The sequence below is a fragment of the Myotis brandtii genome, unplaced genomic scaffold, assembly GCF_000412655.1.
Source record: "Myotis brandtii unplaced genomic scaffold, ASM41265v1 scaffold395, whole genome shotgun sequence".
In the NCBI taxonomy this organism is placed as follows: Eukaryota; Metazoa; Chordata; class Mammalia; order Chiroptera; family Vespertilionidae; genus Myotis; species Myotis brandtii.
Window position 1 is genome coordinate 1,341,708 of NW_005365155.1, and position 14,928 is coordinate 1,356,635.

The 14,928-nt window shown below is 49.4% G+C and overlaps 1 protein-coding gene across 1 annotated transcript in view; it reads left to right on the top strand.

Moving 5' to 3' along the window:
• Positions 1 to 14,928, top strand: part of TIAM2 (T-cell lymphoma invasion and metastasis 2) — a 117,125-nt gene that overhangs the window by 93,520 nt on the left and 8,677 nt on the right. The window contains exons 16-20 of the mRNA XM_014545039.1: positions 8,391 to 8,570; positions 10,248 to 10,316; positions 10,836 to 10,961; positions 11,725 to 11,833; positions 14,286 to 14,465. Of these exons, the coding sequence (XP_014400525.1) occupies positions 8,391 to 8,570; positions 10,248 to 10,316; positions 10,836 to 10,961; positions 11,725 to 11,833; positions 14,286 to 14,465 (664 nt within the window). The remainder of the gene's footprint in view (positions 1 to 8,390; positions 8,571 to 10,247; positions 10,317 to 10,835; positions 10,962 to 11,724; positions 11,834 to 14,285; positions 14,466 to 14,928) is intronic.

A 14,928-nucleotide genomic window follows, 5' to 3' on the forward strand; every position in this document is an offset into this window, starting at 1 on the left:
TTCCTCTCTGGTCTCGGCTCCGAGTAGACCTGCGTGCCACCCTGTGTCTGGGGCGAGGCGGCCGAGGAAGGACAGGCCGTGGAGAAGCTGCCCACGAGCCCTCACACGGGCACACGTGGGCGCGTTCACGGCCTCAGATCCCAGCCTCTACCTGCTGAGAGGAGAGACTGGAGGTTAGTTTTGCAGCTTGGTCTCCTGCTGTCCTTGGTAACAGCATGAAGAACAGGGCCACCAGGAGTGTGTTTGTCACTCACATGGGAGGCAGGAGAAGACGGAAGGTATGTGCTTCAAGCCCCCTCCCCGAATTCTGGTTTTTTTCTCCTTTTCATTCTTTTGTCGCCGCCTCTCCTCCTCCTCCCTCAGTTTGCTTGTTCCGCTTCCCGCGCGTGCCTTCTCCTCTGTGGTTCACCTTCCCTCGCACTCTAACTGTGCTGCCACCTGAGTTCTCCTGGGTTTGCAGAACACAGATGTCAGAGGAGGAAGTGCTGCGATGTGCAATTGCTTCCACTTCTGGCCGGGCTTTGCTGAGAAGCCACAGCGTTGCTTCACGTAGGGGTCCTCTTCCTACGCCTCAGGCTGCTTTGAGCTGGCCTTGGAATTCTCTAGATTCCACCCCCTTCATTCAGTCACAGGATCAAGGATAAGCAGATGCGCAGGGACTGAGACATCGGGACGGGGCAGGCTGTGCCCGGCCCTCCCTGGCCCTCCTCTCTGTGGCCCTCGGAGGCCTTGATAAGGTGGCTTTATATAGATGCGTTTCCAAGATAGAGAGCCAGTAATCTCAGGTGAGATTTAAAAGTACTTTGCTATTTCTGATGCTTTATTTTTTAAAGATTTTTTTTTCAAGGTAGGGTTCCCCACTGGAGCTCCATTCTTGCAGAATTACATTTACAAAGACCCCAAATAATAAAAATGACCCCATCCCCAAGGGGGTGAAAGTGTCTTCCTAAGTGAACTTTTCGTATTCTTGCTTTGCTATTCTTTGCTGCTTTTCCTGCTCTCTCTCTTTTTGGGAGGAACATTGCAAGAAAAAATGCACCATTCAACATCAGAAATAGTGGGTTAAAAAACAAGTCCAGCAGTAAGTGTCCTAATAGTGTCTGCCTTGCTATTTCCCAATATTTCCAAAATATTTGTATATATTCCTAATACATCTATCCAAAAATACCTCCTAAGAGAACGCTATTATATGGCAACAATATGTCAGTGGTGACCCAATAGAAAGACTGCTTGGACGATGGCAGAGTTACATTAAGAGCAAAGACAGACAGACGGCATCAGTCTGTGTCCCAGTGGAGCCCACCATCTGTGAGGGTTGGGAGACCCAAGGAAGGCGGACCAAGCCAACCAGATGGAGCCAGCCGGGGACACAGCTCTACTACAACCCAGAAGCTGATGATCTAAGACGCCAAGTAATGTTTACAAGGAGCTGGAATGGTTTCCTGAGCCTCTTAGATCTGCTCTGGGAGCTGAGTCCTCGGTCTGCCCTGCCCTGGAACCGGGTGTTGCCTTGCTGTTGGTTTTCTAGGTTAGGGAGCCGGGAGCCCACCTGTTACCACCACACAGGAAAGGAAGGAGGAGTCAGCCGGGGGCAGTCTGGGCGCAGGTAGTTGGGCAGACAGGTCCGGGTCAACAGTAGACACAGCCTGAGCTGTTAGCACGGGTCCCCCTCTCAGGGTTCAACTGTAACGTCCTCACTCTACAGCATAGTCTTGCCCAGAAAGTTGGTGGCTAACAACTTTGTCCAAGCTCTAGTCTGTCAAGAATTTGATTAGAATTGGTGTTATTGACACATTTTCTCTTCAAATAAAGCAGTGACTTTCAACCTTTTTCATCTCATGGCTTATACAAACTAATTACTAAAATTATGTAGCACACCAAAAATATATGTTTTGCCGATCTGACCAAGAAAATAGGTGTAATTTTGATTCATTCACATTGGATGGCTATTGTTGTATTGGTTGTCATTTTTTTTATTTGACAGTCTAAGGGAAAAAAGGTTAGTGCCCCTGATTAAATAGTCAGATATTACATGTTTTAAAAATACTTGTGGCACACCGGTTGAAAATTGCTGAAATACAGTGACAAAGACAGAAAAATAATCTCAACTCCTAGAACATTCTAAGACTATGTAACATTAAAGACCTTTCCTGAAAAAACAAACAAACAAACAAACCAAACAGTTCAATAATATGGCATCAGTGGCCAAGAATCAAGTCAAAGACATAACTCTTGAGTAGAAATGCTGTGTGTAAGAAAACCGGCAGTAAGCATGGAAACCAACCAGAATGCTAGTGTTAAATGGAAACGTTAACCATTAAAGGGAGCGTAATTGTCAACACACAAGTTCAAACGAAGTGATGTGATTCTCAGAACAAAAGCTGGTTAGAAAAAATGGAAGGAAGAGAATAACAACGAAGCTGAGACCCGACATAAATGCCTGTGGATGGAAAGTGGGTGGAGGGGAGTGAGGTAGGTAAGAAGCATCATAGTTACATATGCTTTCCACAAACAGCGAGCCGGAAGATGCTGGTTTACAGGCGTCTTTATCCAGATGAACATTTAGGATGAATGTGAAACGATATAGGTAATCACAGAAAGAATTTAAATATAGGTCTCCGTGCCCACGTCACAGGAAAAGCAAACGGAATCATCCAAAAGCAACACAAGTGAAAACTGTTAGAGGATGTAAGAGTCGTTTTTCTGAGGCCTGGATCCGAGCCAGGTGAGCCGCAGGTGTTTTTGCTTTGTTGTTGGCACAGCTGAACGCATGCTACACCAAAGGGTTGATGCCTTATGTGAAGTCAGATGTCATCTGTAGTCTCTGGAAAAAGATAGAAAAGTCATTTTTAAATTTATATTTTACTCACGGAAAAAATTCAGAATAAGGTTGTATAGATTATTCTGAATTTTAATTCAGACTTAATTTCAAAAGGAGAATCTTTTTTGTTCTGGGTACATCTCTATCAGGGGTTGGTGAACTTTTCCTGTACATACATGAGGCTCTGGCAGCCACTCAGCTCTGCATTTCAATGTGGAGGCAGCGTGGACAGCTGGCAGGTGAATGAGCACGGCCGAATGCTAATAAAACTTTATCTGCATCAACACGTGGCAGCCTGGCTTTGGCCTGAGGGCCGTAGTGTGCTGCCCCCTGCTCTCAGGCTCCACCCTTACCTGACCTGTGTGTGGCAGGTGGGGTCATTGGTCTCTATGCCATGCTTTTGCATTCAGAAGTCGGGAAGATTCTAGCCCACGCCCGTCTTCCTGGTTGGGCAGGTTTAAGGTGACCTTAAAAGTAAGCCGTGTCTTTTTCTCTGGGTGAAAAATGGAAGAGAAAATGCAGGCCCTGCCACTGGATACGTAGACAGGACGAGCTGTTTTGTGTAAATTACATAAGAATGACATGGAAACATCCACCATTGTATGGGAAAGATGCCTGGGTATGTGGAACGCTGTCCTGGCCCTGACACATCCTTGGCAGGGAGAGCACGTCTTATTCATTCCCGAATTCTCACCAAACTCGAGTTAAATAAAGAACTGAGCAGAAGGCAGGCAGCAGGCCTGGTCCACGTTGGCTCCGGCTCAGCGGCTTCCTCCGAAGAGGGGCCTGTGGTCTGGGAGCAACAGTCACAGGTTCCTCCCTCCCTCCCGGCACACAGCTTGACCAGCCTTCTCGGCTGTGCCACTGGCACACAGGATTGGCTGCTAGGCACACGCCTGCCACCGCAGTGCCCTCTGCCGGCCGAGGCTGGCTTCCCTCTGGATGTCCCCTGGCCACCGCCTCCCTCCGCGGCCTTTGCATTGGCTTCGCCTTCTCCTCTGCCCCCCATTCAGCTGCAGCCCAGCCTGCTGGCCCTCCATATCCCCCTCCACCCCCTTTTGTTCCTCCCTGGAGCCCTGACACGTGTGGCTGAGATACTGTGCGCTCCACTTCCTGTCCTCAGTCCTTGTCACCTCTCTGCCTGTGTGAAGGTTGGGGTCTCCATCTTTTGCTTCTTAGCACTGAGCACAGAGCCCAGCCTAGAGCAGGTGCCGAATTAAAAAACTGCTGAATAAATGAAATTGGATTGTTCTGGCCCTTCCTTCAGGGCACTTGGAGGAAATGTATTCTTCTGCACTTCTAAAAATAACAGAACTTGGAAAACTGAACTCCCTGTGCAAATTATAACTGTTACGCCGAGCCTGGCGCCGTGCGGAGGCTCTGCACGCGTTACTCCCTGACTCCTCTCCAGGCCCGGTCGGGTGAGCCCTGCTTCACAGGGGAGCGGCCTGGGAGGAGCGGGTCCAGGCTGCTGATGGCACTGGTGTTTCATGGGGAGGCGACGGAACCTCGGGCAGCGTCCCGAAATGGATGATGCATGGTTAGGGTCGCCAAAGGAGGTACGCACGAGGCCGAAAGTGGTAAAGAATTATAAATGCATTAGGTCATCTGGAACCCAGATGGGCTGAACCCCCAAATGACGCCAGCCCCCAGGGATGGGGAGCCGGAGGTTTTAAAGGACTCCAGGCAGGCTTTTTTGGCGGGGAACTCTCCGGGCGGGTCCAGGTCCTGGGAAAGGAGAGGGGAGAGATAGTGGTCTTAGCCAGTTGAGGGGAGAGAGGGGAAACAGGCTGGCTTTGCCCCATGTTCTTCCAGATCCTGGCAGGGTCCTGTGCCATCAGGGTCCTGTCGATGCCTCCTCGCCCCTCATCTGTACAGTCTGGGCGGGGATTAAATGCCAGCAAGTTCTGTGAGACCCCCTCCCACCTGTCTGTGGCCTAGAGCAGGCACTCAACAAATGTGCACTCCCTTTCCTCCTGCCCTAGGTGGTGACTTCATGGAATAAGCCCCACTGCTTCTCTTTCATCAAAGAAATAAACTCAAATGAGTCCATGAAGGGCCAGAACGCGGGGCTTCTGAATCGTGTCTGTGCTTTTCACTCCATCAGCACACATATAAAAATATCTCAACCGAAAATCACTATTCCTAGCAATTGCTTATCAGAGACACCCCGAATTCCACCTTCGGCAGGCCAGTGTTTGTAGCCATCACTGAGAACGGAGGACCTGAAACATAGCCAGGTGAGCCTTTCAGGCTCCGTCTCAAACCACATTTACAGCCACTCCTTTTAGGGCCCAGCCTCCTTTTGACCCCAAGTTAATCCTCATGGGGCCCCTGGGCAATAGCCCCCCTGTTTGGGGCGAGGAGGCTGCATTGCACCTGAGCACTTCACTGTGGTACCTTAGAAAGAACACTGGCCATGAAAATCTCGCCTAAATGTTCCCTCTTCAAGTTCATCTTACCAGAAGTGTTCGAAAAATGAATTCTGATTTTCTAAAACGGCAAGAGACTTTATTTTTAAGATCTCGTTATTTTAACACTGCATTGTTAGGTGTGAATTTTAACATCCCAGCAAGGCAAAGCTGTCATCTCACCAGCTGCCATTTAGCTTATGGTGCATTTTGTCAGATCTTATTTTATACAATATATGTGAGTTTAATATAGATTCTATAGAACTGGAAACTTTTTCAGGACTGCAGAATTATGTTGTCTGAGATTGTGGTGCAGAAATACCAGTATAGAGATTTCAAATAAGTGAGTTTTAGAGTCTGAGTATCATTATCTTGGATTGTTTAGCTCAGTTAGTAGAGCACCAGACCCGAACTCCAGGGTCACAGGTATGGTTCTGTCTGCTTCTGCCTGTCTCATGAGCTCAGTCCACACACCTTTACCTGGCCATCCTTCCGTGCAGACCCTGGGACAGGGTGATCTGGCTGGAGGCAGCACCATGCTGGCAAAACCAAGCAGTGTTCGCTATGGTGATGGGTATACCAGTTGTTCTCACTTGGCTACATGTGATCATCACTTGGGAAACTTCTTTCAAATGCCCATACCTGGGGCCCTAGAGATTCTGATTCAGTTGGTTTGGGCATGTATATTTTTTAAGCTCCCAAATAAAGCCAATATGTGGCGGCCAGGGTTGACAGCCACTGGAGAGGAGGAGGACAGGATTGGGAGAAGGGGGGTTGTTACATTCCCCGGTGCTCCGTTAGGGTGCTCATGTCCCGGAAGAGAAGGAAGCCCCTTTGGGCTGCACTGTCCTCTTTGGCGTCTGCTCTATGTCATGCAGCTCTCAGGGCACGACTGAAGTGTCGGCGTTTCTTTAATAATGAATCATAAGATTTCATTGTTTTACACGAGACATTTTGATAGATCAAGTTGCCTTGATTGGAGCCTTACGACCCACATCTGTTTTCCTTTCCTTGGACAATTACCCAGAATGAATGTGTTCTGACAGGTGTTAGCAGAAATGTGCTTGTGTTCACAGCTGAGGACAAAACTTAGTGGATCATGTGTGTATCCAAGGAGAATCATTCGTACTTACACGTGGAGCTTTTGGAGAATAAATTTTGTTATATATGTTTATATGTCTAGCTGGAGGCTAAGTGCCTGTTTTATGGTTGGTCTGACTTTTGTACCAAGACTAGTGTGAAAACAAAAGAGAAGCAGTTCTATTTAAAGAGCCCCAGGGCCTGGGAGTTCTCATCGCTGACACCTGTGGGGGCCTCACTCCCACTGCACCTGTGGCTTATCCTGTGGTCCTTCCTTGGAACATGCTCCTTCCATGACCAAGTTACAACCCACTTCCCCACTGGAGCCTTCCCAGGCGGCTCCTTCAGAGTGACGCTTCCGTTCGTTGAGGTGTGTGACCTTTCTCATCTGTTCCACACAAGCTTGCGTTCGTTTCCCGGCTGCCTTGGCAAGTCTCGTGCAGAAACAGCCTTCTGTTTCTTTGGAGACTGAGCAGGCCCTCAACTGGTACCCGTGAAATTGACTTGAAAGACGAGCCCGGATCGATGTTGAGCTTTATTGCGGAGGTAGATGTCCATCCGTTGAAGACACTGTGTTGGGGGGAGGGTAGGTCAGAGAGGGAGAGAAGGGAGGGCAGGAGCACCCTGCTTTCTCTTCGAGGCCCTGTAGCTTCTCAGGGGGCAGCTCAGATAACAAGCACTCACCGGCCACTGAGGGTGACCAACGTGCTTGTGGAAGATGTTCATGCTCTGAAATATCCAAGCAAAGAATGAATTCAATGCGTATTAGGAGATGCTGGACATGTTCAGCTTCTTACCCTGGACAGAGTGACAGAGATCAGGCGCGAAGCCATTGAAACCAGAGGGTTTTAGTTGAGGGACAGAAAGTTGCCGCGATAGTTGGATATTAGTTATTTACATTGGGACTCACTCAGCTGCTTTGTTAGTCAATAATATTTTCAGGGCAACAGAGGTGACAGAATGCTTACTGTCAACCAGCCTCTGAGCTGGGCTCTGGGGGGGGCAATGACAGAGAAAGGTGTGGCCTGCCCTTTACTGGCTCACAGCCTGGCAGGTGCTAAGCTGGGCTGGGTAGAACGGAAAGATAGATGTTTTAAATGTAATCTGATGGTGCTCCAGGCTCTGTGGAGGCAGGTAGGAGACCTTCGGAAATTTTATACCGCCAGCCGAGGGCAGGAGCATACAATGGGTTCTCCTGGGGAAGGCCTGATTGCACTGTGTGTGAGTCTAACTAGGAAGGTGCATTGAAGGTTGTTAGTCCCCGGACATGCCTGCTCCTTCCTGCCTCTCAATCTGAGATTCTGTTCCCCCTACTTGGAATGAGACCTTGGCTTCCCCAGCCCCTGGGTCCGGCTCTTGGCCCCTCTGAGGTTTCCCAGAGCCCGTTCACCCAGTTCTCCCAGGCCTCCCGTGTCACTGCTCCCTGTCTGTGCCCCCGGGGGTTCTGACCCTTTCAGGGTAGGGACCTTACCTTTCCTGTAAGTCTCTGTCTCTACTCTCCTTTCTAGCTTCTACAACAGCTCAACTTTTACACTTTGCAACTTGGTGCAAGACTGCAGAGCTAATGGTTAGGTTTGAGGGCAGAACCCCAAGTCCATTGAAGCATCCTAAATTTTCTAAGTCTAAATCTAACGCGCCACAATTAGATTCTTGGCTCATTCCCGCTGTTTTACATGGGAGACTGAGCTGTGTCAGGCCAACCACTGAGGGGACAGAGTGGACCAAATGGAGCTCTTATTGTGCCCTTTGTGAGCTGGGACACAATCTTAGAGCAACCTCAACAGCATCGCAGAGAGTGAGCCTATGCCTCCTTCTCTAGCTTTCGTACTAAAGATACACCTGCCCACCAGCCCATGACAATGACAAAGCATTAGGTGGAGATACTGAACGGTGCAAGCTCAGACCTTCCCTGCCGGCATCTTAGGTGATAGAGTGGTTTGCGGCGGACAAAACCACCTGCCCTGGAGTGTCCCCCATGAGACTCCCAGGCGGGGATGGAGGCACTGGTTATGTCCTTGGTGGGCAGTGGATAGTAACGGACAGTCTCCTGTACATTTCCCACTCTTGTCCCCTCGCAGAGTGCCGAACAGATCGCTGCGCTGTGTAGGAGTTTTAACGCCACCCAGGCCACCAGCATGGAAGGACCGCGGGAGGGCCAGGACCCACCTCCGAGGCCCCTGGCCCGCCACCTGTCGGATGCAGATCGCCTCCGAAAAGTCATCCAGGAGCTGATGGACACAGAGAAGTCCTATGTGAAGGTAAAGGCGGGGGCAGAGCATGCTGTCCTGCTCTCTTCCGGTCTGTGGTGGCCAGTGGTATGGCAGCAGGGGTCCCCGGGAGATGTCTGTCTGACCCCACCATGCACTTGAAGAAGTGAACTGCTGCAGAGGAGGGAGGGAAGGGGGAGAGGGTGGAAATGCTTCGAGGACTCGGAAAAAATTAGATCTCGGCTCATTTGTTACCAAGGCAGCTTTCACTATGGAAACAGATGTTCCAGTTTGTGCGATCTGTGGAAGGGAGTCTCCTGGCTTAGTACTGGGGGACGGAGATCACTTTAGGTGATGAGGAACGAGGCACAACTGGTTTACAGGCGACCTCTGAGAAGGGCCCCAGACGCCGCCTGACGGTGGTCCCTGCGGGACAGGTCCCTCCACGGATGTCCCCTCATCACGGGCGTTCCCACATGGCAGAGGGGGCTTTGCTGAGCATCTTTAGAGCCCAGAGAACTCGCTTGTTTGCCTTGGAAGCCACTAGTTAGTGTTGGAGAAACATTAAGGATACAGGGGCCGGGGAAGGCAGTTCTTTTGCTTGAAGTATTTGCCGAAGCTTCGGAACTGTATTGTGCTTTGTGGCAGCTTTGGCGTGCCAGCCCCGAGTTACACCTCGGTGTGCACACACACGGCTGTCACCTTTCTCCTGACGAGATGAGCTTCGCCTTTCACCAATGTCACTGCATCTTGTCTGGACTTTACCAAAGGCCCTATTCAGAGAGCTCAGGAGAACGACCCAAACCCCTTCCGTTGGTCCCAGAGGGGAGAAAGGACAGCTACAGCGATGACATTTTCATTTCATTTCCCATTACGTCTTGCCCCACATCTGAGGGGGGGAAGTGAGGTGAAAATCCAGGGAGTCCAGACAAGATTTCTGCGTCCTCCTGGGAGCCATGGTGACCCTCCCCGCAGCCCCGGGCACCATGTTTGAGGCCGCAGAGCCCTCTGACAGCTCGAGGCTGGTCATGGAGCTCTCACCAGGAGCCCAAGGCCCTTTTTATCGCTGCTGTTGCTTTTTACTGTCAGGCCACGCGCACTGGGAGGGTCGTTTCTTCCTGATGCTGGGAGAGCGGAGATGAATGTTATGGCTGTGCAGGCGATGGCCTTGGACCCCGGAGCACTCGCTGCCCGATTCCTCTTAGGGCCTGGGTGTCGCAGCTCTTTGGCCCCGCGGGTCAGCGCAGACCTGCCCTCGTGTGTAAGTCCCCTGGACAGCATCGGCTGGCACGGTGAATGACAACAGCCAGTCACTCTCTGATGAAATAACCAGCACCTGCAGTCTCTTGTGATTCACACACATCTTCATGTTTTAATTTCTTTTTGCTGCTGACATTTAACATGGAGTTTTATTCGTTCTTTCATCTAACCTGGATCTCTGCATGCGACTTGGAAATTTCAACCTGTGTGTGTTCCCTGGGCTGTGATTCAGTAACTGCTCATGTCTCCAGCTGCTGAATGGGTTGTGGTTTTTACCTCTGAACCCAGTGAGCAGCAATGACCACTTTTAGGGTCGAGATGAGCAGTAACGGCCACTTTCAGGGTCGAGAATTTCAACAAGACACAAACTTCATCGTTCCTAATGGGAGTCTGGAGCTGTGGCCGGGTTGCTGGAAACTCGTGGGTATTTTAGAGACGTTAAGTGCCAAAGACTCTTCTGTCTTTCAGGATCTGAGCTGCCTCTTTGAATTATACTTGGAGCCACTTCAAAATGAGACTTTTCTTACCCAAGATGAGGTAAATAATCACCTTCCCTCTGTCCCTTAACCACAGGCTAGTCTCTCTGCCCTTTAGTTAACCTCCTAGGAGATTCTATCTACTGATCCCCAAACGTCCAAGACTTCAGGGTGTTCAGAGAAACCCCAGTGTGGCCTCCTCCAAAGCTGTGGACATGGCCTCTGGCATGAAGCAAAGTGTATTGCACAAATGCAGGACCGTCCTTTTTGTAGCAAAGTTGTGGCCAAAAATTACTTTTCCATGTATGACATTTTAAGGTTAAATCACAGGAATTACTTCCTTTCTTTCTCTCATTCCCCCCCCTCCCCCCAATTTGAATTCTGAAAATTTTACATCCACTTAAAAACTTATTTTAGAATTATGGGGACAAGAGCTATAAATTCTCTGTGTATAAAGTGCCCCCATAATGAAGGTGCCATATTCTATAAAGGGTATACTTCTGTCTGCTCTTGGTGAGTGACTATGACCTGTGGGTCTAGACCTGTTGCTAACACCCTCTCAACTCCCGTCTTCACATAGATGGAGTCGCTCTTCGGAAGTTTGCCAGAGATGCTTGAATTTCAGAAGGTGTTTCTGGAGACGCTGGAGGATGGCATTTCAGCGTCGTCTGACTTTAACGTACTTGAAACCCCCTCGCAGTTTAGAGTAAGTGTTTTACACGGCAGTTTAAAGCATAGAGTGGTGGGTCCAGTGCAGAATTCCCCCTTGAGGAAGATCTGTCCCGGACTATCGATGGGATAAACTTAGTGCCTTCATTGCAGTTTCCCCCGGGCATGTGGTGACAGTAGACCACAGTTTTGTCCTGGAGTCTGTGCTCAGGTGGTTGGAAGGCTGCACAGCACGATTTCTGTGCCAGGTGCCTGGGTGCAGACCATATCCACACCTTCACTCAAGCCACCTAAAGGGTGTGCAGGCGCAGGCGATGGCCTCTGACCCCGGAGCACTTGCTGCCCAATTCCTCATCCACGTGGTAAACTGTTCTGACCTTCTCTCCTATGGAGGGAGCCCCATTTCCAACACGAGTGTTGAGGGCTGGCAAGAAGCCCCTGCAGGGAAGGCATAGACGGCATCATGCCTCTGAGTAGAACCGGCTTCATTAACGTGCCTCTCAGCCCATTTGCTGGTACATCCCCCTTTGTCAGAGGCGTTTTTGTAGAACTTTTTCGTGTCCTTCGATTGCACACCCTGCCAGTGGGCTCCTCCACCGGAAAGTTTTCCAACTGCAGCTCTGCTAGGGGAGCGCCCGGCTGTGCTGCGCTCGGGGCAGTCCCGGCTTATTCCAGTCCAGCGCCTGCTCGAGGCCTGAGTGTGTTAGTATCTGAAAGACAGGGCCCTGGAGACACCAAAGCAGTAGATGCCACAGACACCCACTAACCCATGTCTGACGGACTTCTCCATCCCTTTCTAGAAATTACTGTTTTCCCTGGGAGGCTCTTTCCTTTACTACGCCGACCACTTCAAGCTGTACAGTGGATTCTGTGCTAATCACATTAAAGTACAGAAGGTTCTAGAGCGAGGTAAGTTACTCCTAACTTTTGAAGCTGTGTTTTTTATATTTTTGGTTATTAACAAAGAATAAATTTGTACCTAACAAGGAGGAATAAGTGCAATTTTAAGGGATCATGTTCCATTCTTGACCTTGAAACTGGTAGTACTCTTTTTCCCAATCTATTGGTTAAAGTCCTGAGAGCAGAGATGTTGCTTTGCCACATGTCACTTTGCTGTGAAATTACATCTAAATTATTTTTCACCAAATTCCTTGATCTAAAAACTTGGAACCATAGCCCCTGGATGGGGGTAGAAAATTTACAGCATTTTCTTCCTTCTTGTTAATCTTATTCTTAAGCCCAAGAAATCACTGTGAAACACCACCATCAAGCTCACAAGAAGTGAGCTGAGTAAAATGAATGCTTCTTTGGGAAAACTCACACGGTTACAGCTCACATCCTGCCAATGAAGTACCTTTCATCTCTCCACACTTTTATCATCTCACTTGATCTTATTGGCTTCAATTGAAGACTTTTACTTACAGATGCCTGAGCTCTGGGCTCTGAACTGCAATGGGTCAGCTGGTGGGCACACGGCCAGCACATAGAGTGGGCAGGCCAGTCTGTCCAGCTGGGAAAGTGTATTCAAACATTTGATGATGACAGTGACCTTCTTTGATGTGGAGGTGGAGGGCGTCTTTGTGCTGCAGTCACTGTCTTGTATCATCAACTTGAAGTTCAACTTATTCCTGTAATGCCTAAACCAGGGATGCTGAACCGAGGCTCTTCTAGTACCGAGGGCTTCTTTCGGTCACCGCAGACCTCTCTAGGTGTGCGGTTAGAGTCTCTCAGATGTCTTCCTCCCCCATTCTTTGGAATCCTCATTGCTGGGAGCAGAGACAAGAGGAGGAACCATCAGTGATGCAGACACAGGACTTCAAGCTCAAGGCTGTGAGCAGTAGTAATGCAGTCCTCGAGGAGAACACCAAACAAATGCAGGTCCTCAGGAGTCCGCTGTGCTCAGCTCCCGCAGTGGAGAACAGCTTATGGAAACACATGTAATCCTATTTAGGTTCATCGGAACTGTCTCCAGGAAAGGTCACCAGGCTTTCAAGTGTACTTGGAATATGAACCTACCGAAGCTTGAACTGTGATGTAATAAATTTTCAAGATGAAAATGACTCCCCCAGCATTTGAATGCCTTCTCTAGAATTAAGGATGGCCTCCTGTGACCGTTACCATTGTGATTTGCCACCTCTAGAAGCCAGTGAATCAGAGCGCCCCTCCATGACGGTGGCCCATGTTTGAGGAGGGCTCTATATTTGAACTCTGTTAATTGTGTCAACAGGGAATTGGCAGCCAAGCTAAGTTCCAAGCCTTTCCTCTCTGCCATCAAATGCTTCTTAATGGCATTGTCTGAGAGGACCCAGAGTTTGCTGGTCAATGCTTTTTTCTCAAAACCTTTAGGGATTTTCCTGACACTGAGTGCTTAACCAGCCCCATGACTCAGCTCGGCCACTTGGTGTAGATCCAGAACTTCAACCTGTCCTAGAACAGGCTCAGGTTTAAAAGGGACGCTGGAGTGCTTCACATTAACCAGATCCAGCCAAGGTCTGTCTTCTCTAGTTCTTCACACAAAGACCTGACTCCACTGGGATTTCCTCCCAGCGCACCAATGGTCTGCTTGATTCCTCCATCATGAAGAAGGGCCATCTCACAATCCAGTGCATCTGACAGTCTCATTCAAAATGGCACTGCATCTCCTAAAAGGTGTAGACTTTGCCTTTGTAACAAAACTCCAAAGAAGGGTAGATCTTCATTCAAATTGGCTGAATTCCAAATAGCTAGTCAACCAGTGCCTGCAGGTGGGATCCAAAGCAGTAGTCGGTGTATCCACTAATGCTATCGAAACTAAATGCCCTTGGATTCTCGAGCACACCCTTCACGACACTGGACACACAACAGAGAGGCAGTTCTCACCGCCCCTCTGGTGGGAGGTTTAGATTGCTCAGAGCTGGAGAGGTGAAGGCTGCAGGGCTTATCAACTTATTCTAAAGGAAAAAAAGATACTGCATTATGAATAATGCAATAAGTAACCATTTGTGCTAGGACTGGAAAAAGTACTGGTTTATTTTGCTGTATGAATCTTTGTGGGAGTATGGATCACATTGTGTTGTGGCTTTAGGATTGTTTGACCTCACTCGTTAGGTTCCTATGACAGTCTCTCATGGGCCAGTGTACCCATGGTGTGTGGACTGTGCTATTCTGATAGTGAGTGAGCTCCCTTTGCCCGCGGGAGCGGTCGCGCTGTGATGCTGAGTCCAGGCTGACAGCTGGGTGCCTGACCCTGACGCACTGGGGAGCTTACTCAGGAGTGGCTTTAGGACTGTAGACGTGCATGATCTGTAACTGCATAAAAACTGAATGAAGTAGAAATGCACCATCCCGCTGTGCTAAGAGTCTTCCATCCATGTGCTTGCAGCCAAAACGGACAACGCCTTCAAGGCCTTCCTGGATGCCCGGAACCCCACCAAGCAGCACTCGTCCACGCTGGAGTCCTACCTCATCAAGCCCGTGCAGAGGGTGCTCAAGTACCCGCTGCTGCTCAGGGAGCTGGTGTCCCTGACCGACCACGACAGTGAGGAGCACTACCACCTGACAGGTGAGGACAGCGGGCCGGCTGGGCCGACCAGTCCCCCCTGTGTATTAGAAGACATTTCTCAGTATTGTGACTGTTAATCTTAGATATAGTTTTAATATGTGGGAAAAGTTAGATATATGGCCATCCCTTCAGATGGACAAAACATTTGGCAAAATGATCTCATTGGAGTAGCCCCAAGCTAACCTGGAGGGATGATTCCATTTTCATTTTTAAAAGAAGGTAATAAGCCCGGGGTGTGAAATGGTTAATTCGGGTCACTGGGTTAGCAAACAACTATGAGAACCGAAAACCAGGCCTCCTTTCCATCTCAGTGAAGTCACAGTGCTGCTAATGGAATACGCTGGGTGAGGCTCCACCTTGTGGAAATCTCTGAGCAGAGCCTGACTCAGAAACCAAACTCCTAAGGACAGATTATGCCTCAACGTGGATGCCGATGTGTCTTCTATTGTCACCCTGCAAATCA